This window comes from Ciconia boyciana, chromosome 21 (genome assembly GCF_034638445.1).
Source record: "Ciconia boyciana chromosome 21, ASM3463844v1, whole genome shotgun sequence".
Taxonomy (NCBI): domain Eukaryota; kingdom Metazoa; phylum Chordata; class Aves; order Ciconiiformes; family Ciconiidae; genus Ciconia; species Ciconia boyciana.
The window spans coordinates 80,584-105,914 of record NC_132954.1 but is presented as its reverse complement, the minus strand read 5'-3'; the positions used below and the strand labels follow the sequence as shown (position 1 = coordinate 105,914).

The 25,331-nt window shown below is 42.0% G+C and overlaps 1 protein-coding gene across 1 annotated transcript; it reads right to left on the bottom strand.

The window, feature by feature from the left end:
* Nucleotides 1–49: 49 nt before the first annotated feature.
* ZMPSTE24 (zinc metallopeptidase STE24) lies at nucleotides 50–24,940 on the bottom strand. Its single transcript, XM_072885437.1, has 10 exons — nucleotides 24,765–24,940; nucleotides 22,882–23,028; nucleotides 16,160–16,246; nucleotides 15,376–15,492; nucleotides 10,904–11,056; nucleotides 6,728–6,869; nucleotides 4,219–4,379; nucleotides 3,238–3,342; nucleotides 2,128–2,271; nucleotides 50–1,815 (listed from the first exon to the last, which is right to left on the bottom strand). The coding sequence occupies exons 1-10, from the start codon at nucleotides 24,879–24,881 to the stop codon at nucleotides 1,591–1,593; spliced, it is 1,398 nt and encodes a 465-aa protein (XP_072741538.1). The 5' UTR covers nucleotides 24,882–24,940; the 3' UTR covers nucleotides 50–1,590.
* Between the last annotated feature and the right edge of the window lie 391 nt (nucleotides 24,941–25,331).

Genomic DNA, 25,331 nt, shown 5'->3' with positions numbered 1-25,331 from the left:
ATTCAAGTTAATCCTTTATTTTTAAGGGCCATTTATTAAATGCGGTTAACATGACAAATATACTCCCCATATTTGTAAAACTGTCTCCCTAGTCTGTATCTGTAGTTTAGCTTCATATTCACTAGGGTATAAACACAATTAGAATAAGGCATACAAAGGGCTTCCAGCAACATCTTGTATCTTGTTGCACCTGAGACATCATCATGCCCATCATCTTATAAGGCATTTTTCCCTATTATCAGAAAAGCAAATCTAAGCTAACAATAAAGTCTCTGAGAATACTCTGACATCTGAAACAATGAGAATTTGCTTCGACGACGTCTCTCTTTGTACAGAGCTGAGCAGAACTTTTTAATTTACCGCAGATTATAAAATCTGATTTTTATATGAAGTATGTGCATCTGTCTGGTCCAAAACATTTGTATGGCACATAGAAACTTATATTTAACCTTTATCTTTATTTCAACAAAAGTAAATTTAATTCCACCTTTCATCAGAAGAATCTGAGATAATCAATGCAAAAGCCATTTCCGCAATGATTCACTTTGTCCTTCACTAACCTATATGAACAAACTGTGTCTTGGGCTATTTATATCAGAACAACAACGAGGTATATTTTCTAAGTATTCCAACACTGCTATTTCAGCTGGCTTCATATTAATGGTAAACCCTCCACAGAGTGGAGGACAAACCCCCTCAGAATGAAAGTTCAGCTCTGATACACTGAGCAACTGGACACATCCATATACACAAAAAATTTAGGCAAAGGACAGCAGAAATGGAGCAACTGAGGTGTGGAAAAGCTGTTAACCATTCCACTCACAGGCAAAAGGGAGAACAGAGAATTAGCAACTTTCTCCAACATGTGGGTCCTGTTCTGATTCTCCGTAACATCTTTCCACACCCCCAGCAGCACAATGCAGAAGAGGAGGAGCCTAATCCCACTATAATGCCACTAAAGACTGACTAGTGCTCATTTTCAAGGAAGCCATGGTACATTTCCTCAGCTGTAATTCATCCTTCTTCCCACACTTCAGAGAAAGGAGGTTTTATTAAGTAGCATTTTCAATTACGACAGATGTGAATCCAGGAGAAAGGCCTGTACTTGCATTCAGCTTTTTAAAACACAAAACAGTGATTGGTAAGTACAAGTATTATTATACAAGAAATCAAGTCACTCAAACCCTCTTCATTGTGAAGAGTGTTGAGACTAGGAAGGTTCACAGAACACTGAGAATGGGAAAAGGATCAAAAGCAATGTTCAAGGCATACACAAACTGAAGAAATAGGTGCTTTGAAGTCTATACTTTTGTTTTCCTCCCTTTACAAGTCTATACTATGATATGGAGATAAAAGCCAGTGTGTGTGGGGAAGGTCTTCACCCAGTACTTTTTCTAAATTAAGTTGCACAGTTTTGTTTTTGTTAAAAAAGTAATTTATAATTTAATACCTGTTTCAGATTCTCAGATCTGTGGTGCTGTTAACATTGCACTTAATTGGCATTATCCATTTTTAAAAAGAAATTAAAAAGCAGCTCTGAACTTTGCTTCTGAGATGGAAGCACTGTCTCTGAACCAACAATGATTCCTGTCACTCTTGCTTTGCATCTTTCAAGGCCTGAAGTCTTTCTAAAAGGGGTGGATGGGAGTAATGCCACATTGAAAAGATCCAGTCAGAAACAGGGAATCCTAAATTATCTTTGTTTAGCTTGATCAAAGCAGAATATAGGTCTTTAGCCTTCCCAAGTTCCTTGGCAAATGCATCTGCTTGAAACTCAAATCGTCGGCTTAATACAGTCAAACAAAATGAGAGAACCTGTGGAGAGAAATATATTAAAAATTATTTTAAAATTCAGCTATCTGCAAGTTCCTCACAGTATCAGTAAGTACACCTGTATCTTCCTTCCCACATCCCACACATCACTGTGGTTGTAGAATGATCTCACTAAGGTTTATCCAGGCCACACGTGAAACTGGGAGTCTTACCCAACATGGAACCCTAAGCCTGCTTATTAAAATGATATACCAGAGAGAGTCCTAGAAACTTCAAACTTTCCTCTCCAGTCAAAATAAAATCATTATTTAAATAGGATGATACTTCAGCATCTATGTCTTGAAAACAATTTACCTCATTGTAAGGTGAAAAAATGAACTGGAAAATAATCATCAAGCCTATCAGGGTAGGCTGGGTGTCATAGAAACCAAATGCAGCAAAGAGTTCTTTTCGACCAATTAACACAGCAAACAAGAAGAAGCAGAGGAAGGAATTCATCTAGAGAAAGGAAACAACATTCTTGATTAAGATGAGTTTTTCATCTAAGTCTAAAACATGGCCTATTCATATTACAGATTTGCAAAAAAAAAGAAAAAGGCTGTGAACTTGGGGAAAAGAAGGGTGAGCGATACCTGGAACAAGACAGATCTACACCAAAGCATATAGTAGACTGCTGATAGTAATTTAACAGAAGACACATAGCTGTGCCTTGCAAATAGAACAATTTGAAGTAGGAGGTTTGGGGGAGGAATTCCCTTGTATTGTGCAATCCCAGAGGCATATGCATGAGTAAACAGACCATCAGGCTCCTTTTCTTCAAAGGGGAGGTTGGGCAGTCTCTAGAGGTTCCATCAATGTTCACCCCCATTCAGGCATGCACCAAGAATGGCACAATAAAGTTATTTACCAATAATCAATGCACAAAGTACAAGAATATAAGTAAGAATGCCCTCCTGTGTCAGATTTCATAAACCTCAATCACATCCCTTCGCAGCCCTCCAAGGAACAAGACTGATAGAAACTCTCAGACACATAGCCTTCTCAGAGATAATGACAAACACATTTAAAAAATGTAGGCTGGGAGACAGGATACATCCAATCCTGTCCCTAGCACAGGGATGGAATCAGACCCTCAGAGAAGGCCCTGAGATTCAAACAGACAAGGAAGAAGTGTTACAGAGCAAGAAAAATGTGTTCCAACTTCAGGAAGCTGCCAAGATGAATTAAAATGGCAGCAGACATGCTTTCTTAGATGCTTTCTACCAACCAGATGGAGCAAGGAGGGGACAGAAAAGCTAGTGCATGTTCACTGTAGGTACAGCAAAGAAAAAAAGCAAACCAACTTTCTGTCACAGAGCATAAGTATATTGTGTGAATGTACACTTACAAATCTGGAAGCAGGCATTTGGAAACAGCAATAATTACAGAATGCTCTAGGAAAACCACCAGTTTATCATAACTTACCTGGCTGATGATAATATTTTTGACAGTGTGACCTAGTTTCCAGTGACCCAATTCATGACCAAGTACAGCCAGAACTTCTTCATTTTTACATCCTTGTTTCTTATTCTGAGGGAATAACAAAGCAGAAGTAATATCAGGTATGACTGAACACAACTGAATAAATTTCTTACTTATTAGTTTGTTTTTTCCTAGGTCACTTAAGTGTCCCTACATTAGGCCGTTCCCTTCTATCAGCAGATACACACATATAGTTTTTTATTAAGCCTTTTTCAAGAAGATACTTGCAAAAAAATAAACTTTTTATAGATTGAACAACAATCTATACATTGGCCTAACCCTAGGCTGCATGAGGCAATTCTTTCTTCTCAGAATCACTCTTTCAGGCTCTTCAGAAAGTATTCCATCATTTTTAACCATCCCTACGCTCTCCTGAAGCCACAAAAGCTGTTACAGCAGACTCTTGATGTGCAGCTGCACATCAATGGAAAGGACAATGAAAGGCCATCATCCTATCCTTGACCAGGGCAGGAGAGGATACACATGTGCAATCTGTATGTGTGTGCCTCTTACACCAAAATTCTTGCGTGTAGTAAAAGGCACACAAATGACACACTGAGAGTCAAAAGCATTTCCTTCAAAGGGAAGCTTCTGTGTGGCAGTCCCAAGAGAAGGCACATGAGCTAAAACCCTGAACAGGTCCCTTATTCAAACAATTACAAGGAAGACCTTTTTTTTTTACCTGCTGGGAACCCATGTTTTGCTAAAGCCCCTGTGGATTTCTACAGTCTCTTTGCTGCTATCTGCACCACTTTGCCTCAGAAATTCCAATTAGCAGCTCAGGGATACTTCAGTGTTGAAATCATTAGGATTTGCGTTTTAGCATCTCACTCACAACCTTTAAAATACATTAAGAAAACACAAGGAAATATCTCACCAAGAAGTTTATGTAAATAACATGATGAAAAACAAAGATGAACTCACTTTAGTTTTAGACTTTGTCTCTTCATTCTCACCATCTTCTCCTTCTGCTGGCTCTTTGTTCAATGCAGAATAATCTTCCAGGAGGGTGTCGAAGAGTACTATCCGCTTATTCTTGAAGAATCCATAGAAATAAGCATTGCTATGAGAAGAACGCTTAGAACCTGATGGGGAAAATTTACATTAAAGACCATGATCTGAATAATCCCATGCGCTGAAGACTATGCAATATGACATAGAACAGATTCTTCCAAAAGAATTCTCAAAGTCCCCAAATGAACGTTATCAAACTCAAGCAAATGAGTTTGCAGGTTGAAGCATATTTTAAAATGGTCTAAGTAATGATGATCTCATTTACTGATTCCAATAGAGAAACAATTTTTTTCATCTGTAACATGTAATCACTAAAAACATAAGAGCAGTCATGCGAAGATCTAATATCCTTAAGAAAAGCAATTTATATTGCAATTTCAGGTTCAGAGTAGGAAGATCATTCTGCATAGAACATGTGCTGCCCTCCTGGCAAAGGACCTGTGACAAATATGTTTAGAATTCTTTCAGTGTGCCAGCAAAGATGATTCGAAACAGATAAGGATGAAGATGTTAGATAAGGAGAAGATGAAGAGATGAACTACAGATATCGGGCAGTCCCTCAAAATTATTTTTGTTTGAAATAGGCAATTTTTTACAGCTACTTTTATCTAGATCAGGTGAATCATGTTTCTAATATCAATATACCCGGGGCCAAGACACTCTTCTCTTTCCATGGAACATGGACTGTTTCAATTGATTAAAAAGCTGTCTAGATCAAAGCAACTGTTAGAACTTTCCCTATTTTTGCCTATGGACAGGAGCTGTTGCAACATCAGGACTGAAAGAGGTCTCTATGAAAGAAGAGGGGGATTGCTCTGGTTTTTGCAGCAAAAGATAAGATACTTCAAATTGAAGGCATTTGCCTTCAACTCTCACTATAAATGTGTGAGCTGCATAAACTCCTTAGGGCACAAAATATCCATTGTTCCATTGCAAGCCAATCCATGGCATGGTCATGGTAACCTCAGCACCAAACCAAGACAGATCAACAGAGGAAGAGGCTGGTCAGAGCATGAAGCCTCAGCATCCAGTCCCTTCTCAGTGAAGAAATCTGAACAGCCACACGGTAGCAATGTTCCCTTTCATCTGCGTATCATAAAAAACTTCATCCTCCACTAAGTGTTGGTAGAGAAGGAGCCTTTGTAATCTGCCTGTTACAGAATGAACCCTGAAATTAAAGGACTTGGTTGCACATGTTACTAAGAAGTCAGTTCTGGAGTGGGAAGAGCCACGACAGAGTCCAAAAACACTGGCAAAAAGATGTTCACACATCCAGTCCCCCATGTGAGAAGGGAATGGTGCTGGCTCAACACTCTTAAGGATGCCAGGAAAGAAAATGGGGGTTTGGCAGCCTCCCTCCACTGCAGATCACTACCACTAAATGCAGGCATGCTGAAGAAGCCAATGCAGTAGTACACTACACAGGTGCCAGAGTACCAACAATTGGCTCATAGGACTTACACCATGGTTAAAAGCTAGGATACAGCCAGCAGTGCATATGGGAAAAATGTCCGTATTTGGCAAGCCTTTGTACTGACTCTCAAGCTTGAAAAGCTTCAACTTCTCTAGGAAAGAGAGGAGTTTCTTGGGCCCCAAGTATATCAATAGTAGTGGTTCCTGGCTGCACTGAGGCAGAGCACTGGCTGGATTTGGCCAGCCCAAAGTTTTGAAAGCCACAGCTTCCAGGCCAGACAAAGCCTTCATCACCCTCTCTTACAGCAAAATTCTACCACTTCAGCTCTTTATGCCATCTTATACTGCTTTCACCAAGGCAATAAAAACACCTCTGATCCTCACAAAACCAAAACAAAATTTGGGAACGTCCCTGAAATCAAGTTCAGAAGGAAGCAAAATCAGTTACTGTGGAAATGTCAAACAGTAAAGTGCTCCATGAACACGGAAGTGGAGAGGAAGTGACATGGCAGCTGGCATGCTCCATATTATATTCCATGTCCTAAGAAAGGAGGATGAGAAATTCATTACTAGAAAGTGAAAAAACTGTCCATGTGAACACTCTAAGAAGAAATAGGTGTTTTTAACTTTCATAACTTTTTCAACTATTTCACCAAGGACTTTGAGACAATTAATGCTAAACTGGGACTAGAAAAGATAAAAAACTCTTTTCTCTCTGGTTTAAAGTTCTAAAATTGGAATCTGGATTGCTGCTTCCATTTCTGACTGTGGTATGTATTTCCATTCCACAGAGCCAAGACAATGCTTCCACCAAGATGCTGAGATAAGGCTGTACATTCAGCTTCACTTTTCTGGCCTCAAGGCAAAAAAAGGAAAATGGTACAGCCATTAACAAGTATTACAATAGCTGAGGAATATAAGCAACTGCCCTACTAGAGCATCCACAATCAAAGCTAAAAGTCCACAAATTCAAAATTACAAAGTCTTTTTATTAAAAAAATCTCACCTTCAACAACATACACCTTTGTCAATGGGAAGTCAATGCTCTTTGCCATTGTTTCAATTTGTTGCTTGAGCTCTCCCTCAGGAAGCGGAATGAATTTATCAAACAAAGGTGCAATATAGTCTGCATAGATTGTAACAAGCACCTGCAAACATATACAGATATTAAAAACAAGGCATACAAATGTGTGTTTAGTACTAAAGGTGGAGCATGAGTAAGTACAAAAAGAGGGCATGATTTCAGAAAAAACACTTGATAAGGCAGAGCCCTGTATGAAGTGTGACCTATAGCAAGGCTCTCAATGGGTCATCCCATCTACGAAGACTACTTAGTCTGTTGACAGTCAGCAATTCAACAGCAAGATGGGGGTGGGGGCAGGTTAATCTACAATCTACAGTCCTCAGCAGAATTACTGTAAACAGTGCTTTTGCTCTGACAGATCAAACCCCAGAAGGCAGTGCCACTAGGACAGCTGATAGCAGTGGTCTTTTCAGTGACAGGCTGTCACTCTCACCCATTTCACCAATACTGGAAAGCTCTGAAGTGTTTCATAATGAGCAGCAGAGCCAACTGAAACCAGGAGATAGTCCCACTTCTTCAAATTCCTGCTAACTTGCAAAGCCACAGCCTAAAACAGGCAAGAAATTTCATGTCCCCTATTTCCTTCCCCTTCTCCCAGTTGTATGCAGGGCTAAGGAACTGCCTGATGCCTCTGGTCCACAGCGATTAACAGCCATGTCCCAAAAATCACTACAATGCACCTGCATCTCTTCAAACTGGCGGCAGATGCAGCCCAGATGAGAAAGCCAGGAGTGGAATAACATTGTGATGGGAATGTAACCAGGCGTAACCAAAATGATTAGTTCGTTCTTTTGTAACTAAGCAACATAGAGATAGGAGCGGGGTAGACAATACTTTAATGTTGTGTTTGTACATCTATGGCTATGGATATGCTACTATGCCCAAAGACAATTGGACAAGGAGTAGTACGGACATGCTGCTATGTTCCCAGTACAGCCCCAGCCCATCTTGACAACGAGTCGAGGGTAGTTAGAATAATTGGTTTGTGTTAAGGGTGCCAAATCATTGTTAGGGACCAGGCACCATGAAGAAAGAAAACGTGTTACCTAAGCAAGGTGGGATTGCGCACGTCCAGAAGAAGAGGTCAACTAAAGGACACACCTGTATGGCCACCAAGGACCACCAGAGACCCCCACAGAAGCCCCTCGGAGCTCAAGGACGCATGCGTAGTGACCATGCAAATATGATAATTAGTTCCAGGAAATATAATGAATATGCATGATCATTCCAGGAAATTTGATGCATATGTATGTAATTGAAGAATATAAGTTTTGGTTGATGCAACCTGCAGTATGCATGCTAGGTGGAACGATCCCCCGTGCATCCGGCGCTGTAATAAAGAATGCCTGCTTCTTAATACTACGTTGGTGTTAAGGAGTTTGATTCCCGATTTCGGTGACAGGAAGGAAAGCTGAACTGCCTTCCCTCACACTCTGGACCTTCACAAAGTGATTTTTATTTATTTATTTTAAAGGAAAGGACTGCAGAAAAGTTTAAATTCTGGTAGCAAAAAAGGAACAGAACATGAGAGGCAAATGAACATCAACATTAACTTTGAAGTTATCTTGACAGGTTTTTTTCCCCACTGAAACAAGTACCTTGACTTTTGAAAGGGTGTGCACTGTTGAAAAAGTCCAGTGAAATCTATAACTAGGGAAACTGAATTTTCCAAAGTCACAGCAAGTGAGGGCATCAGTATGAAACACCACTAGAAAATAAAAGTTATTTTCATTACTGTAGCTGTTAAGACAAGGGTTTAAACCTCTGCAGATATTCTTCAGCAAGTGCAGGAGGGTATTTTATAGAGCAGAAATCAGCTGTCTCTTTCAGACCAGACAAGTGTCTCAGACCATGTAGTATGTGTGGACTAATTTTAAGTTTTTATCTCTGATCTTTATGTAATCCCTTGATATCAGCAGGCATAACAGACTGGTAGAAGGATGCAACTCTAACTATGACTACACAGTTATGGAATGTGATTACAACTGGAATTTTTCCCTAAACTGAACTCTAAAGGGTAAATCTAACACCTCTTAAGGTTATTTTGCATGTCAAAGACTGTTCGAACCCACACATTAAGGCCTCAAACCATGATCAACACCCTGTAAAGCTGCAGTGACATTGCAAGACACCTAAAAAGCACCAATTGTCTGGGTGTGCACTTACCCCTCAGGAAAAAATAAAAAGAAGGTGGGGGGGGGTAGTAGGGGGAAGAGTGAGCCACTCAGTCTTGCTACATAATCTTTCAGTATGGAAGTCTGTAGCTCTGACAGGACACGTTTTATTTTCCAGCTTTTGTTGTGTAAGCGATAAGCCAACCCATGTTTTTATGAGTTTCTAAAGTAGCTGTAAAATCTCAGGGAAAAAAATGTCTGCATGGACAGCTCAATTGGAAGGGGCAGGCAAAGCAAAAACAAAATACTAGTGATAGGAAAGTGATAGAGAAAGAAATGTGGTATCAGCTGAATATGTTCTGGTTCTCACCTTGAAATTTAGTGTTAGGTACTATTCACCTACATCTCTTCTTTCTACTAAACTTGCTTGATAAAAGATTATAAAATGGACACTCAGAAAGTTTCTCATATGAGATCACACAACATTTTTACAATATATATTTTAAAGAAAAGATAGCAAGAATAAAAGCAGTCAAATGACTGGTATAAAGGAAGCTAAGGAAAAAAAAAATTCACTTTTGGTATAAAAATGAGGGCAGGCCAGTTCAGAAAATCCTGTATCTTCTTTCAATCCTGAAACTACCAGTTCTTTGAAAATTTCAGCTTAATCCTTCCATGAAAAAGCAAGTCTTTAAAGCCTTTAAGACTAAAGACTTAAAATATGAACTGGATATCAAATGAGGAACTAATATCTCCCCAGTTTTGTAAATAATAAGGCTACACTAGAATAATCTGTAATTATGGACTGTTTCACTCAGGTCGACAGAGCAGTAGCTCAAATGCTGAATTATGATTTAAGAGTATACTGCTGATCAAAGGTTGAAAGAAAAAGAACAATTCTTTAAGAAGTACTGATCACAGTCTGCACAAATCTTTCTGTAACAGTAATTTCAATACACGTGAACTGACATTTTTGAGACCTAACACTGACTTTTCAGAATACATTCAGAGACAAAAAAAGGGAAGATGTCAGAGCAGAAGGACACCCGGACTACAGAAAGCAGGAGCCAGGACAACAAAACAACAGGAAACACTGTATAATTAAGCCAACAAACAAAAAAAAAAAGCTTGAAAGAACTCAAAGTAGTAATTGTAAGCTAGACTTACCACGTAAGTGGGGCACTTCTGCTACTATACTATTGTCGTCAAAACACATCACTAGTAACTGCACTATGGCAGAATTAGTGGCCATACAGAAATCCACTAATCCACACGGGTTTTACTTCAGTTACATGTTAGGCATTAGTGAAGCAAAAATACAAGCAAGCAACAAATACAATTCAGATAATGAGATCTGTATGCCATAAACACAGGATCATGAAAAGACTTTGCAGTCACGGTTTAAACTGAGCCACAATTCCTTCCATGTTGCCATGTCTGAGAAAGTCAATGAAGCTACTGGATATGTAAGTGTGAAATCAGATTTTCCTGCGTTAATTGCAATGGCCTCCCATGTAGCATTATGATCACGTTCTTGTACAAATGTGGCCAGCCAATGCCTGTACTTTAGAAAGGAAGGTGACAAATGGAAAGTCCAAGAAAGCTATAAAAGTGAGCTGAATCTAGAAGCAGTGCGGAGAAGGGAAAAAAAAAAAAGTAACACTTACTTAAGTCATGAAAGAGAAGCTTAAGAAAGAAAACAATCATGATTTCCTACCCAGGTATTCCTAAAAATTTTCTTGATGATGCACTCCAGTTCAACCAGAAAGTCTGAACTTGACACAAGAATTAGGGATTGATTGACCCAAATCCTGAACAAGTACACTGAGAGCAAGACACACTGTTAAAGTTTGTAGACACTAAAATTCCCAGGAGATTTAGATTTTTCTCCATTTCCTTTCAGTTATGTTTTTAAACCTCAGCACACTGAGCCATGCAAGTAAACTAGCATTTGGAAGAAACCCAAACATATTTTCATACTCACCAAGGAAACAACTAATGTGAAGAGCCAGGCATAGATGAAGAAGTAGTCTCCCCCTATTTTAATAATGTAAAGCAGAAGGGATGTCACTGGCAACAGAATACACTGAGTCACGATAAACTTCTTGATAGCATCCTTAAAAAAAAATCCCAGTGTCTGTAAAGAAAGGATATCAGTGATATTTTAAATGTAAATATTGATGTGCCACAGTGGTTAATTAACTGATCCCTTCAGTGGATGCACAGAAACAAAATAAGACAAATAGCAAAACAGCAACACCAATGTGATAAGGAAATCAGAGTCAGTTAAGAAAAGGTGGAAGAACCTTTTTACCTCCTCTCCTGGTAGCTGTGGCTCTTCACATCCACACAGACTCCAAGCCCATGCAGATGCATTCTTCCTTAGCAAGATCTGACCCAAGCCCTTATTTTGTGTGGCACATATATTCTTCATTAAAGGAGCAAAGAAAAATTGAAGTTTATTTGTCCCTTAATTCCTTTACCAATCTATATCCTAGACATTATGGGATTTTTAGAGAACAAGAAACTCTTAAAGAAACACAGCTACTGTAAAATATTTTGTCTCTGAACAGTTGCCTCCATTCATCTTAACTTTCAGTTACCACTAAGCTGATTGTCTTAACTGGAAATATACAGAAGTCCTATTAAAGATTTTTAGATATATATTGGGCATTTTACTCCAAGCTTCCACTGACATGCAGTTACTACTCATGCAGCTGTCTCAGGTTTTAAAATTAGCATAACTTTAACAGAAGCAATAGAAATTTCAAAGGCCTCTACCTGAATGAATCTGATCTAGTGACTCTGCAACATGATTAGACCTCGAGATTAGACCCTCGAGTTTTCTTACTTTTGCTCTTCCGATTCTCTCCCCCATCCCACCGGGGGGGAGTGAGCAAGCGGCTGCGTGGTGCTTAGCTGCCGGCTGGGGCTAAACCACAACAGACACCCAACTAGCTCTTTCAGGAATTGTTACTTCAGTTCTTACAGCTATCTGCAAGGCACAGAAGTAAGGGGGTTATTATGTAAAGATCCTTCCCACAAGGTTGTATTAAAAAGCCCATACTATGTTAAAGATATGAAACTCGTCTGGAAAGAAAAAAAATACTAGTGAAACAGATTTAAATAAAAACTAAGGATTTGGGGCAAGAATTTGGATAGACGCCTCAGACTTCCATGACTATAGGAAACACAAATCAGACATAAACCCACAATTTTAGACTATTCTTTAGGTAGACATATTCACTCTGGTCACACAGTGAGCACTCTGGTGATATATTCTTGCTAAGCGACCATTAGTATCAGGAGTAACACGACTGTATAGACACATGCCCACACAAATGGAGCACTCCAGAAGATACTGTTCCTTGCCTGCCTTTAATATTCCCAGGTAGTGTGATCTACCTTTTCCAGCAAAACAGTTCTGTAACTAGAAAAGCAAGACTTGTGGCTGTCATTCACATTAAGCAGTACTTCATTCCTGAAAATGGTATGGAGAAGCATGAAAGAAACTCTGTGGGTCATCCTGGACAAAGGAAAAACTGTTTCTGTTTGATCAAGACTCTCAAACTGGCACAAGGCCAGGAGAGAAAACAAAATACACAACAGTGCTTTCCTCCTTTATTACGTCCTCAGCTCAGCCAGAAAAAAGGCCTGTTATATAGCTTTTTCATTTCTTAGCTTAGTAAACAGCTGAAGAAACAGTCACTTAATATAACCTAAAATAACTCTTAACAGAAGCGTGCTGCCAGTGGTTTCCACTGGGCTTTCTGAAACTGTCAACTACAATCCATTTAGCTCAAGTTTTCATTTTAACTCTTTCTTTACTTCCAGCTCCACAATCTAGGAGGAGTAGAGCTATAAAATTTCATGGTGTCTTTCATCTTTGCCCCACATCTTCCCTGCCTTCTAAGGCAGATGTGACTTCAAGAGAAATCCTCATTTTCAGCAAGCCACTCCCATGGAAGAAAGTGTCTATCTGAAGATCATTTGAGAATCACTGCTAGAAGTTCCAAAGTCTGGGCTGGTACCAGGTGTGAATTTGGCTCATTCACTAAAGGACCCAACTCATCAGTCTGAAATGAAAGATGGAGATTTGACTGTGTTTTTAAGACATTTGGTACCTCAAATTGGATTGCAGCTGGACTCAGCCTTCAGTTCTTGGCATGAGGACCACTGCGGTGAAAAAAACCTTGTAAAAGCCATCATGCAGGTAGCTCAATCAAGGTGTCAGTGCCAAGTCTTCCTTTTCTCATTTGATTAGGGACAATGCTTGCATTGACAACAGTGAAGCACCCAGAGAGCACAGCTCCAAGGAGAAAATGTTCGGAGGATATACACAGAATCCTCCTTACCCTCCCTAAAGCATACCAAAGAAACCACATGGATTCTGCAAGCTCTCAAGACAGTTTTAAAGAAGCCCAAGCTGCTAAGTTCAGTATTCGACCCTCTGCTTCTTCTGCACAGAGGTAGGGCCTGATCAAGTCAAGCTCTCCATCCATCAGCTAGTCTGCCCGTTTGCTCTAATTCTACTGCTTTACCAGTCCCAATACTGACAGTCTTTAGACTTTTGTGTCCGGGTCATAAAGGGCTTGTAGATCTGCACCAAGATGGAACTTACTCCTCACTAAGGTAGGAGAGACAATCAAGGTGCAGGCCTGATGCGACTACTCAGGATTGACATGAGAGACAACAGTGAAAGATGGGTTTTGATGCATATTTAAGGATTCTGAATGTCAAAAGGATGTCTAGGCTAGGCTGGAGCATAAGCACATTGCAAGAATTAGGGCTTTGCCAGCCCTTACAATTTTTGAGGACTACAGAACAGAAGTGATAGTCAGAGAACAAACGAAATACATCAAATAGGTATTTCCCTGAATAAAAGATTGCTTGACTCATGTTCTGGAAACATGGGAACATTCCTTCCTCCCTTGATAGGAGCAGGACTTCAACCTGCCAGTATGCTCACTGTAAAGTCTGCAGAAGGGAAAGGGATCTCCAGGACCACGGATCAGAATCACCTAGCATATGAATAGCCGTGCGCGCCATCATTCTGACAACGAGTATTTACTTGCTGGTGAGAGAAAAAAGTGATCATTAGAAGTTACACATATGTTTTTAGAAGCACAAGGTTTTTTTGTAAGACTAGAGAGCTATATGGAGTATAAAAAGAGTTCTGAGTTGGTCACAAGCTCAAGGCTTACGACTAACTAGAACAATCTTCAGATTTGCTTCCCAAAGACTGGAGCAGGAGCTGCCATTGGCACAGTATCCAAACATCGGGGGCAGGGGGTGAATAAAACAAGCCTTGCAGTTTCCGGGAATACAGAGAGATGTCAAGGCAAAACTGTGCAGTGAGAATTTTCATAGCTGGGCTTCCCTGGAAAGAAAATAGTATGCCACTAAATAATTGATGTGAACCAAAATAATACAGGATGTGTCAGGATCTACGCACTTCTGTTTTAAAGATGTTTGAGAGAGGGTACAAACTGTATCACTGCATATAGAGCATTTTTTCTCACTTGTTTTCTTACTTGCTTTATAAAAAGGAATAAGAAACATCAATTTATCAATTTACCAGGAATATAATTAATTTAGAAACAAACTGATGCCACTTCTTGAGGTCTAGCTCAGTCTTCCTGCCTCCATAGAAACTGAAAGATGAAACTGGCAAATACCCTTATTAAAATGAGCCAAACAGCTTTGTCCTGCATCTGCTACCCATCCAAATTTCATTCTACTGTAGAAAAACACGTTCCTAATAGACCTGGAACAGAAAGTACTGTAGACAACACTAGCTGGGTCCAAAAGCAGAAAACAAGTCTTATGCTCTGGCATGAAATGGCTAATGACGTGTCCCAGATTGAGGTTTCTCTCCCAAAAGGAAAATCTGATCCCATGAGAAACTGATACTGAAACAGATTAAACTAAGTTGCTGAGAGAAATTAAGAAAGCCAGGGCTGATATCAAGCGAGTACCTAACAGAAGTGCAAATGAAGAGCTGAATTCTCTAATTTAGTAAAGGCTGATACAAGACATCAATAAGTGAAACAAAATGAGGAGGAAAGTAATTTATCAGTTTTGTTTCATCTGTTCAGTGCCCATGAATCAGAACTACCCCTGTCAAGCAGTGATCCAGACTTCTCAGGAAGGGCATGTGAAAGGCAAAGAATAGTCCATCCAAAAATGAACAGCTGAGGTATGAAATGTTCTTTGTCCCACTGCTAGAATATGCACTTCTCTTTGCTCAGAGGCATGGGCTCACACAAAGACATTCTGGTGCAGCATGGGTACTTCTGCAACAGTCACAAATGGTCATTGCTCTTATTTTTATGCAGTGTGAGTAGAAATGTTCCTAAAACTAATGATCTTTGGCACAGATATGGATATACCAGTCCATCTAACCAACCATACCTACTGAAGACGTTAGGTCAGTATAAGTGCTATCTACAATACCTGTTGATTGAAGCCATGTTTCTCTTCTATGACAAATGTGTTATATAAACTCCATGGGAGACCAGTCACTGCACTGAAGAGTGTTGCAAGCAGCAGAAATACCAATGACTGAACAATCTAAAAAAAAAAAAAAAAATCTGATATTTACTGACCTGTACTAACATTAATATTCTGGACATTAAAAATGGATTTTATGTCAGTGGTTTAACTGAAACTGGTTAGAAGATGGAGGTAGACAAATTCACAGAAATAAAAAAATCACATTTGTGATGATTAGATTACTGATCACTGGAATAGCTTACTATGTTAAAGAAAGAAAAAGATATACTGATGAAACAGATTTAAATAAAAATTAAGGATTTGGGACAAGAATTTGGATAGATGCCTCATCCACAGCACAAAGAAAACATAAGCAGTAGCCTCAAATTTCTTACCCTTTAACTGTGCAGGAAGATCACATCGAGGATTAGTAAAAAGACAACACCCAAACAAAACGCCCCCAAAAACCCAACGCATCACCTTGTTTGACCCAAGTAGCTTTGAGACTTGTATGTTTTTAACATACAAGACTATTTTAATTAGTAAGCTAATTTAGAAGTCATGTACTGTTATCGGTTCTCAGACTCACCCAATCACTGTGTTCACCAGAAAATATCTGTTATTTTTACTATATTGTACCTGTAGCTAAATCCCACTTTAAGTAAATGCAAGCTTAAAAATAAAAATTATTATAACAGTATAGTTCATGGACCAAACGTTTCACTAAAATTTAAAGACTGCTTACCTCATATTCTGGTCCAAACCCAGCACGACCAGAGATCTGACCAGACAGATTCCAAAGAAAAGGAATTCCTCCACAGAGGAGAATCATCTTGAAAACAAAAATACATACCAGAGGCAATATGAAACAGACTGTCATCTTATTCTACTAAAATTTCAGCACGATAAGGACCTTTTAAGGGTGAATGAGAAAAGTTTTATAATTAGGCTTTTTGTCCCCCTCTGACCTTAGCAGTGCATACAGAATGCCTGGAATATTTGGCAACGGTTCATTTTTACTTTACAGAGGTAAAGATCAGGTCAAGCTTTTTTTTTTTGCCTGGGAAACACTAGCATATTTCCAAGCCTATTTACTGTAGACTTTGCTGCTATATTGGCTTATACATTAATAGATATAACGTATATTATTCAGAAGACCTTAAAACTCATTTGCCCTGTGGTTGTATAACATACCATCTCCAGGAGGGGTATGCAAGATTCAGTAACTTGACTACACTGGGACAGTGTCGCCTGCATTCCCTACCAAGAGAAAGGCATTCAGGATAAGGCTGTAATTTCACTTTTAGTATTAGTGCTGCTTCAACGATTTTAAGAAAGCTTCAAGCTCACCTCCTTCCGCCTGCCTCGCAATGTCTCCTGCCATACAGGTTGCTAAGGAATAGGGAATGGACTACTCGGGACACACCGTCATCAAAGAAATGCTTGAGACAGAGCTATTGAAGCAAGTGATAACTGTAGTTCAAGGCAGGGGCTAGTAGTGCTTTTTAAACAGCTTGACTTCCAAACGTTTCACATTTACTTTCTTAGCACGTGATGCATCACTATATATATAAAAATCAGTTTTCAAGTAGGCAACCTTCCAGTATGGACAGTACCAGGTTTTTACTTACTTATTTTTAAAAGGCTTACTCTTATAACCTAACTGTTAGGGTGCATTTTGAGTGTCTGCAGGAGATGGCAAGGACCAAAGCAAGCTTGTTTCTGCTTTGCAGGCTACCTGCAAGTTTCAGAGCTTGAAATCCCAGAGGTACCAATCCCTGAACAAAGACAGCTATTAGCATGAAGTTGATACTACTTATTAGTTAAAAAGAAACCCACATAATTAATGGCTGAAATAAATCAAAGCATACTAGTAATTCTAATACAGCATCTCCCCTTCAATTAACTTGCTAGGTTAATGAATCATACTTCTACCTACTAAAAGCAAAATGTTGCGAACATCCAACTTCATAACCTTTGGCCAAAACAGCCTCTTTCAAGTTCAGGCAGTTCCCAAAGCCAATAAAGGATGCAGTTTACGCTCTAAGGAAGTGGCAAACCCAGATAGTAGAGGCCACCTCACTTTAGCTCTGCTGGAATCTGATAATCCCAGGACAGATTCTGAGAAACAGAAAGACACAGCTCAACATCACAGAAAGGAGCAATAACTCATCATCACATACATGTAGAGAAGAAGCTGCACATACCCTACACATCAGGGGTATCAGCTTGATTGTAGAATAGAATCATAGAATCATTTAGGTTGCAACAAACCTTTAAGATCAAGTCCAGCTGCTAACCTAACACTGCCAAGGCCACCACTAAACCCTGTCCCTAAGCATCACATCTACACATCTTTTAAATACCTCCAGGGATGGTGACTCAACCGCTCCCCTGGGCAGCCTGTTCCAATGCTTGACAGCCCTTTTAGTGAAGAAATTTTTCCTAATATCCAGTCTAAACCTCCCCTGGAGCAACTTGAGGTCATTTCCTCTCTTTCTATCACTTGTTACTTGGGAGAAAAGACCGACCCCCACCTCTCTACAACCTCCTTTCAGGTAGTTGTAGAGAGCGATAAGGTCTCCCCTCAGCCTCTGCTTCTCCAGGCTAAACAACCCCAGTTCCCTCAGCTGCTCCTCTAAGACTTGTGCTCCAGACCCCTCACCAGCTTTGTTGCTCTTCTTTGGACAGGCTCCAGCACCTCAATGTCTTTCTTGTAGTGAGGGGCCCAAAACTGAACACAGTATTCGAGGTGCGGCCTCACCAGCGCTGAGTACAGGGACACGATCACTTCCCTACTCCTGCTGGCCACGCTATTTCTGATACAAGCCAGGATGCTGTTGGCCTTCTTGGCTACCTGGGCACACTGCCGGCTCACATTCAGGCAACTGTCAGCCAGCACCCCTAGGTCCTTTTCCAGTGGGCAGCTTTCCAGCCACTCTTCCCCAAGCCTGTAGCGTTGCATGGGGTTGCTGTGACCCAAGTGCAGGACCCGGCACCGAGCCTTGTTGTATCTCATACAGTTCACCTCGGGAATGAGCAATGTACGAAGAAGCTGTCTGAAATATAACGAGCAATAATGGCTTTAGTTACAACCATACCATTGCTGCAGCCTTCAGACCAGAGGTATTTTCCCTATTAGGAAACACACTGCAGCCATGACAGCGTAAGCGTATGCAGGGAAATGTTTTTACATTATGTCTGTTTTTTATTAGGTTGATCACAGTAAGTGGAACAAGCAGGCAGGTTTTTTTGGAAACAGAAACTCTTCTTCAAGTCTGAAGTAAAGCCAGCAGACTGCAATACAACTGAGAACAAGTTCTCAAAATCTAAGAAGATGTGTATCAAGTCTAGAGGTGTTAGCAGCAGCAGACGGAAGATTAGAGTGAGCTGGATACTCAGTGTCTCTGCTAAGTCCATGGTACACAGCTGGAAGTTCTCAATGTTTCACAAGCTATTATCTCAAAAAATAATCACCCTAGTTCTCTGTCCCTACCATTTGGACTACTCCAAAGGTAATGACTACTTTATCACTCAAAGTGCTCCAGCTGCTAACTAATTCAGCTCTGAACTTTATTCCAAGCTTGTATTCTTTTCAGTGTATAGTTGACATTACTGACCAGAAGCAGCTTTGTATGCCTCCAAGATTGTCTATTTTTTTTAGACCGGTTACTGCAGCTGGGAAAGTGCTATTACCTATATGTTTTTCTGATCTTTAAAACATACCAAAAAAAAGGTACCATAAGGATGTTTTCTAACTCAGTTTTCCAAGAAAACCTCTTGTCCTGGGATGGCAATGGACTGGGGGGGTGAGGGGGTGAAATTTCCATTCAAGTGTAATTTTCCCTTTGCGGGAACAAAATAATCAGAGAGACCCAAGGGTGTGCTTTCCTAGGGAGAAGGGAAGATAAGAAGTGTGTTGACAAGGAACACAATTTTAAAGGACAGGAATTCTAAACACAAGGGCAGTAGAGAGGACTAGCTGTGGAGATCTTCCAAAGCTCACAGCTGGCTACGATATACTTCCCTTACATCATTCCAAATGGGACCTGAGTATTCAACCACAAACACAAATTTTGCAACTTTAACATAAAATTCATCAGAGAAACTCTACCAACAGCAGCCTTTCAAAAGTCTATGGCAATGCTGCAAAAAGGAAGTGCCCAGCCAATGCTCAGCACCAAGAGAAGTAATGTAAAATGATCTACAGAACTTGATGAAGTAACCCTGCTGCAGCGGTGACTGGGTATCAGGGATACTATATGGTTGTAGATTATTTAGGTCTAGCTAAGCAAAACTTATATTAGTGGAGCCATAATGAAGAAATGAGATTTAGGAGCCACTGGACTTGCAAGCATTACCTTGCTTCCACAAAGCTCTGCAACCTCTGCAGCAAATCTGCAAATGCAGGCAAAGCTTGGACATCTAATAGCTTGCAGGCCCATTAGCAACCCTCCTGGGACAGCTCACTCCCAATCCCAAACTCAAGAAGTTCTGGGATACAGAATACCAAGAATACAACCCATCAAGCCCAAGTAGGAACACTAACTTCTTATTCAGAAGATGAAAACGACTGACAATACTAGTAGAATATGGGCATACAGTATCTCAGCTGACTGCTCTGAGACCTACTTATTCAGGCCAGTGCTCAATTAATTAGCTGGGAGCTTTACCTCACATAATCCATGTTTTTTTCCTTGGCTTTTGTTCATCAATGTCACTGCAACACAAAAAGCAGAGCACCGCAATCAATTTGATAACAGCAGCAGCAGTTTGAGACGCAACCGTTTGCAGCTGTTTATCACCATTGCAGCTGAAACAATGGAACAACATATAAGCTAAAATGCTTGACTTAATAACTGGTTTTGATCGCTGTTTAGGAAGCACCACCATAGCCTGGGTTTTGTGGCCCAGTTGTGGAAGACAGCTGGATACAGTAATTTCTTTAACAGATCCATCAGCTGCCAAAATCATTGTGGACCTGTTATTACAGTAACAGGGACAGAATAGAAAGAAAAGGTAATGAGAGAAAGCAAAGGCTGTGCTTTTCCTACACAGGCACAATCACAGAATCACAGAATGGTTTGGTCAAAAGGGACCTTTAAAGATCACCTGGTCCAACCCCCCTCCCATGGGCATCTTTCACTAGATCAGGTTGCTCAAAGCTCCGTCCAACCTGACCTTGAACACTTCCAATGATGGGGTATCCACAACTTCTCTGGGCAATCTGTTCCAGTGCCTCACCACCCTCGTTGTAAAAAAATATGTTCCTTATGTCCAATCTAAACCTACCCTCTTTCAGTTTGAAACCGTCACCCCTTGTCCTGTTACTACAGGCCTTGGTAAACAGTCTCTCTCCATCTTTTCTATAAGCCTCCTTTAAGTATTGGAAAGGCCACAAGAAGGTCTCCTCGGAGCCTTTTCTTCTCCAGGCTGAACCACCCCAACTCTCTCATTCTTTCTTCACAGGAGAGGTGTTTCAGCCCTCTGACCATTTTTGTGGCCCTCCTCTGGACCTGCTCTGGCAGGTCCATATCTTTCTTGCAATGGAGACCCCAGAGCTGGACGCAGTACTCCAGGTGGGCTCTCGCCAGAGCGAAGTAGAGGGGGAGAATCACCTCCCTCCACCTGCTGGTCACACTTCTTTTGATGCAGCCCAGGATATAGTTGGCTTCCTGGGCTGCAAGCACACATTGCCGGCTCACATCCAATTTTTCGTCCACCAGTATCCCCAAGTCCTTCTCTGCAGGGCTGCTCTCAATCCATTCATCCCCAGTCTGTATTGATACTGGGGATTGCCCCGACCCAGGTGCAGGACCTTGGACTTGGCCTTGTTGAACTTTGTGAGTTTTGCCCAGGCCCACTCCTCAAGCCTGTCAAGGTCTCCCTGGATGGCACCCCTTCCCTCTTGCGTATCAACTGCACCACTGAGCTTGGTGTCATCTGCAAACTTGCTAAGGGTGCACTCAGTCCCACTATCTATGTTGTTGATGAAGATATGAAGCAACATTCATCCAAGTATGGACCCTTGAGGGACACCACTGGTTTCCACTTGGACACTGAGCCACTGGCTATAACTCTTTGGACGTAGCCATCCAGCCAGTTCTTTATCCATCTAACAGTCCATCTGTCAAACCCGTATCTCTCCAATTTAGCAGCTAGAATGTTGTGGGGGACCATAACACTAGTAGGCCTGGGTAAAGATAAGCACAGACTGCTGATACAGCTCTTTGTTTAGCTGGGCACTAAATTCAGCGGCAAAAGAGGCTCATTCCAATCATGTATATTTTCCTCAAAAACAACAAGGGAAGCTGTTTTGGCTAAACCTCATGAAATCAAGAGAAAGCTTCATAACCTTTTGACTTGTTGCACTTGCTAGGTAGTACCATCTCACCCTGTCCACTAATGCACTGTTGGAAGATAGCTTCATTTTTCAAATTAAATACTGCCTCTAAAGTCAGTCAAAAAAATAGAAGCTTTTCAAATTCACACAAAAATTGTCTTGAGTTCTACTCCGCATACCAAAAAGCCCAACAAGAAGAATATAACAGCTATACTGACACATGTATAACAACATTTTTACAAGTTCATACAAAATGAAACAATGTACACGTTAGGCTGCACAAAAGAGATCAGGAAATGTGAAAGTTAAGAGGGGTCACAATTCTTAAGTACTGGTTTTGCATTGTAGTTACACAGTTACATGACTTACACTATCTTACAACACTATTTTCATTATCTTTCATAATTGACCTTTTTGCTTCCTTAAGTTCATCATGTAGTAGATCATACTCTAATTACGTTTTGCAATGCCAGGCATTTCAGGATTGCTTTTTGACCCAGTTGTGCTACTGATGAGCAGTGCATTTCAGCGGTAAGTCAGAAAAGGTTTCTCTAAAGACTGTTTGATATCACACATGTAAATACTTTGTTCTAACTCAATGGCTCTGGTTTTTCATATATGCGAACATTACTTGGCCAGTGTAATTGTTCTTATGCTTAAGTATCCACTGGTACTCTTCCTGTTCTCACAGGCTTTTCTTTCTACCTTCTACTTAAATTTTATCTAAAAATGAAAGTAGTTGCATCCCTCCAAACACAGAAAAAGGCCTGTATTTGTAGCAATTTAAAATAATTCTAATGTTGCTTAATTATTTGGCAGTGGAAAACATAATAGGTCAGCTGTGCCACTAAAACATAATAATATAACATACATTGTAGTTGTGCAGTATGACTCAGCACTGCACAGAGAAATTGTGTGCCATCTGAATAATTCCTTCTTTTTATATGGCAAATACAGCCCCAAACAAGAAACACAGAATCCTGGGCCTTCCAAATTTCAGTGTTTGACGTAAGACGCCAGAATGCCAACAGTGCAGCTGCACGGGATGACTAAGAATCAAAGTATTTCACAGGTTAAGTACATGAAAGGTACCATATGAATGCTAGAGCAGCTCAGGTACTTACAGTGCCCTCAACCTCTGAATACAGGCCTGACCAAAAGCTGAAAGTACTTTTGTCCAGCTGATACAGACGAGATTTTTCAAATGTTTCTGAATCCATGATCTGTCCCAATTCCTGTGGTACATGTGTTGTTGTTCTATACACCCGTCTCTGAAAAATTGAAAAAAAAACTTAAAGTCCAATATTTTTAAGGAGATAAATAAGATTTAAAAGTAACACATAACATGATCCCATGGGCCGCTACAGAAAGGTTAGAAAAAAAGAAACAAACCACAAAATAACAAATATTCCTTAATTCCTTTTTTCTATCAAGTCCCAAATATAAAGCATAATTGTTATGTTATAACCAGAAACTGAGTTGCCTACTTATTAATTTATTTCCAATATAGTTACTATATAAAGATCACACAAACTCATTTTTCCACAGGATATGGCTTACTGCACTACAGTAACGACTAAGCAGAGTTTGAAACTAAACACCATATCCTCCCATGCAAACCATGCAACTTCACTTCAGAAAACGTATCTATGATGTGGCTGCATAAATGAGGTGCTATTTCATTTTCAGTAGAGAACTCACCACTTCAAAATTTTTAAAGACTAGAAGTCCTTATTCCAGCCACTGCCTTGTCTTGTTTCAGTATATTTATCCCTTCTGAAAGGAAAAGCTCCTACCCTTTGTCACTTCAGAATATATTCTTCCTCTGACCGGGGTATCAGGCTGCAGTCTCACAGATGGCTTAGCTGATCCAACGGCTCACAAGAGTATGCAGCATTGCTTCCTGCCCTCCTGGCAGCCTTCTCCCCAGCTGTGCGGGGTCCGGCTGGAATGGAGTTAATTTTTTCATAGCAGTTTGCATGGTGGTATGCTTTGCATTTGTGGCCAAAGCAGCGCTGATAACGCACCAGTGTTCTGGCTACTACGGAACAGTGTCAAGGCTTTCCCTCTCTTCCCCAGCGAGCAGGCTGGGGGTGGACAACAGGCTGGGAGGCAACACAGCCAGGACAGCTGACCTGATCTGACCAAAGAGATATTCCATGCTGTATAACGTTATACTCAGCAATAAAAACTGAAGCAGAGGAAGAAGAAAGGGGGGGTAGAGGGTTTGCTTTCCAAGGTGGCTGTTCCTTGGAGACTGGCCAGGCATCAGCCTGTTTGTGGGAGGTGGTGAGCAATTGCCTTTGCAGCTCTTATGGGTTTCCGCCCCCCTTTCCTTCACTTATTAAACTGTCTTTACTTCGACTCATGAGTTTTCTCGGTTTTGCTTTTCCTGCTCTCTCACCTGTCCTGGGGGAGGAGGATCGAGCTGCTGGGTGGGTGCTGGGCGGCTGGTTACCCCACTGCACCCGCACTTTTCAGATCCTCCTAGGAACTCACCTAGCTCACTGACGTGACAGTGAGTGTCCCCAGCACCCCGCTAAAACAAGCGGAGTACAGTGCCTTGGCTCGTCTGAGGCAGCGCAGCCGGTCCACAGAAGATGAGCCGTGCTCCAGAGCAGGAGCAAGTGTGAGCAGACGCAGGCCCGAGTGGGGCAGGACCCCGCTCGGCAGACCTCGGCTCGGCTGGGGCTCCGAACCCCCACACGGGGTGCACAGACGGACACGGCAAGTCCCTTCCCCTCTCAGACCGCTCTCGCAGCCTGCCGGCGGCAAACCACTTCCCCCCACAGGTCGCGGGCGAGCAGGGCTGACACCGCGCCCCAGCGCCGCTGCCTCGGCCGCGACAGGGCCAAGCCGTCCCCAGGCAGGCGACAGACTAACCCGGCCCCCGCGCCGCTCCGCGCCCGGACAGCCGCCCGCCGCCCCCCACGTGAGGCCGGGCCGCGCCGGGCCCGGCACAGCCCCCGGCCTGGTGGCGCCTGTTCCCGCCGGAGCCCCCGCCGACCTGCCGGTGCGCCAGGAAGGCCTCCCAGAGGTAGACGGCCCAGGAGAAGAGCAGCACGGAGCAGAAGATGCGCTTCTCGGCCGGCAGCTCTGCCCACAGCTCGCCGGGCAGCGCCATGGCCCCGCGCCGCTCCCGCGCTTCCTTCCGCCGCCCGCGCTGCGGCGCCGCCTGGCGCCCGGAGGAGCCGCGGGAGGGGCGGGGGCGGGGCGGGGCGGGCCCTGAGGGCAGGCGGGCGGAGGAGCGGCGGCTCTGGCAGCGGGACCGGCCGGGGCTCCGTGTCAGCCGGCCCCTGCTAGCGCGGAGCTCCTCCGCCGCCCCGGGTAGCTCCGGTGCACGGAGCCCCGCCGCGGAGTAGGGCAGGGCAGGGCGGCGAGGGCGGCCTCCCCGCGGGAGCCGCGGGGTGGGCTCCTCTCCCCGGGGAGCAGCGGGAGGAGGAAAGGCGACCACCCCGGTTGACGTCCCGGTCAGAAGCCCGCAGGACTGGGCCAAGTCTGCTGCTGGGAAAGCGTCGTGTGAGGGGAGGCCTGGCAAGGAGACTCCCCGGGGTAGCCCTGGTGGACCCGCTGC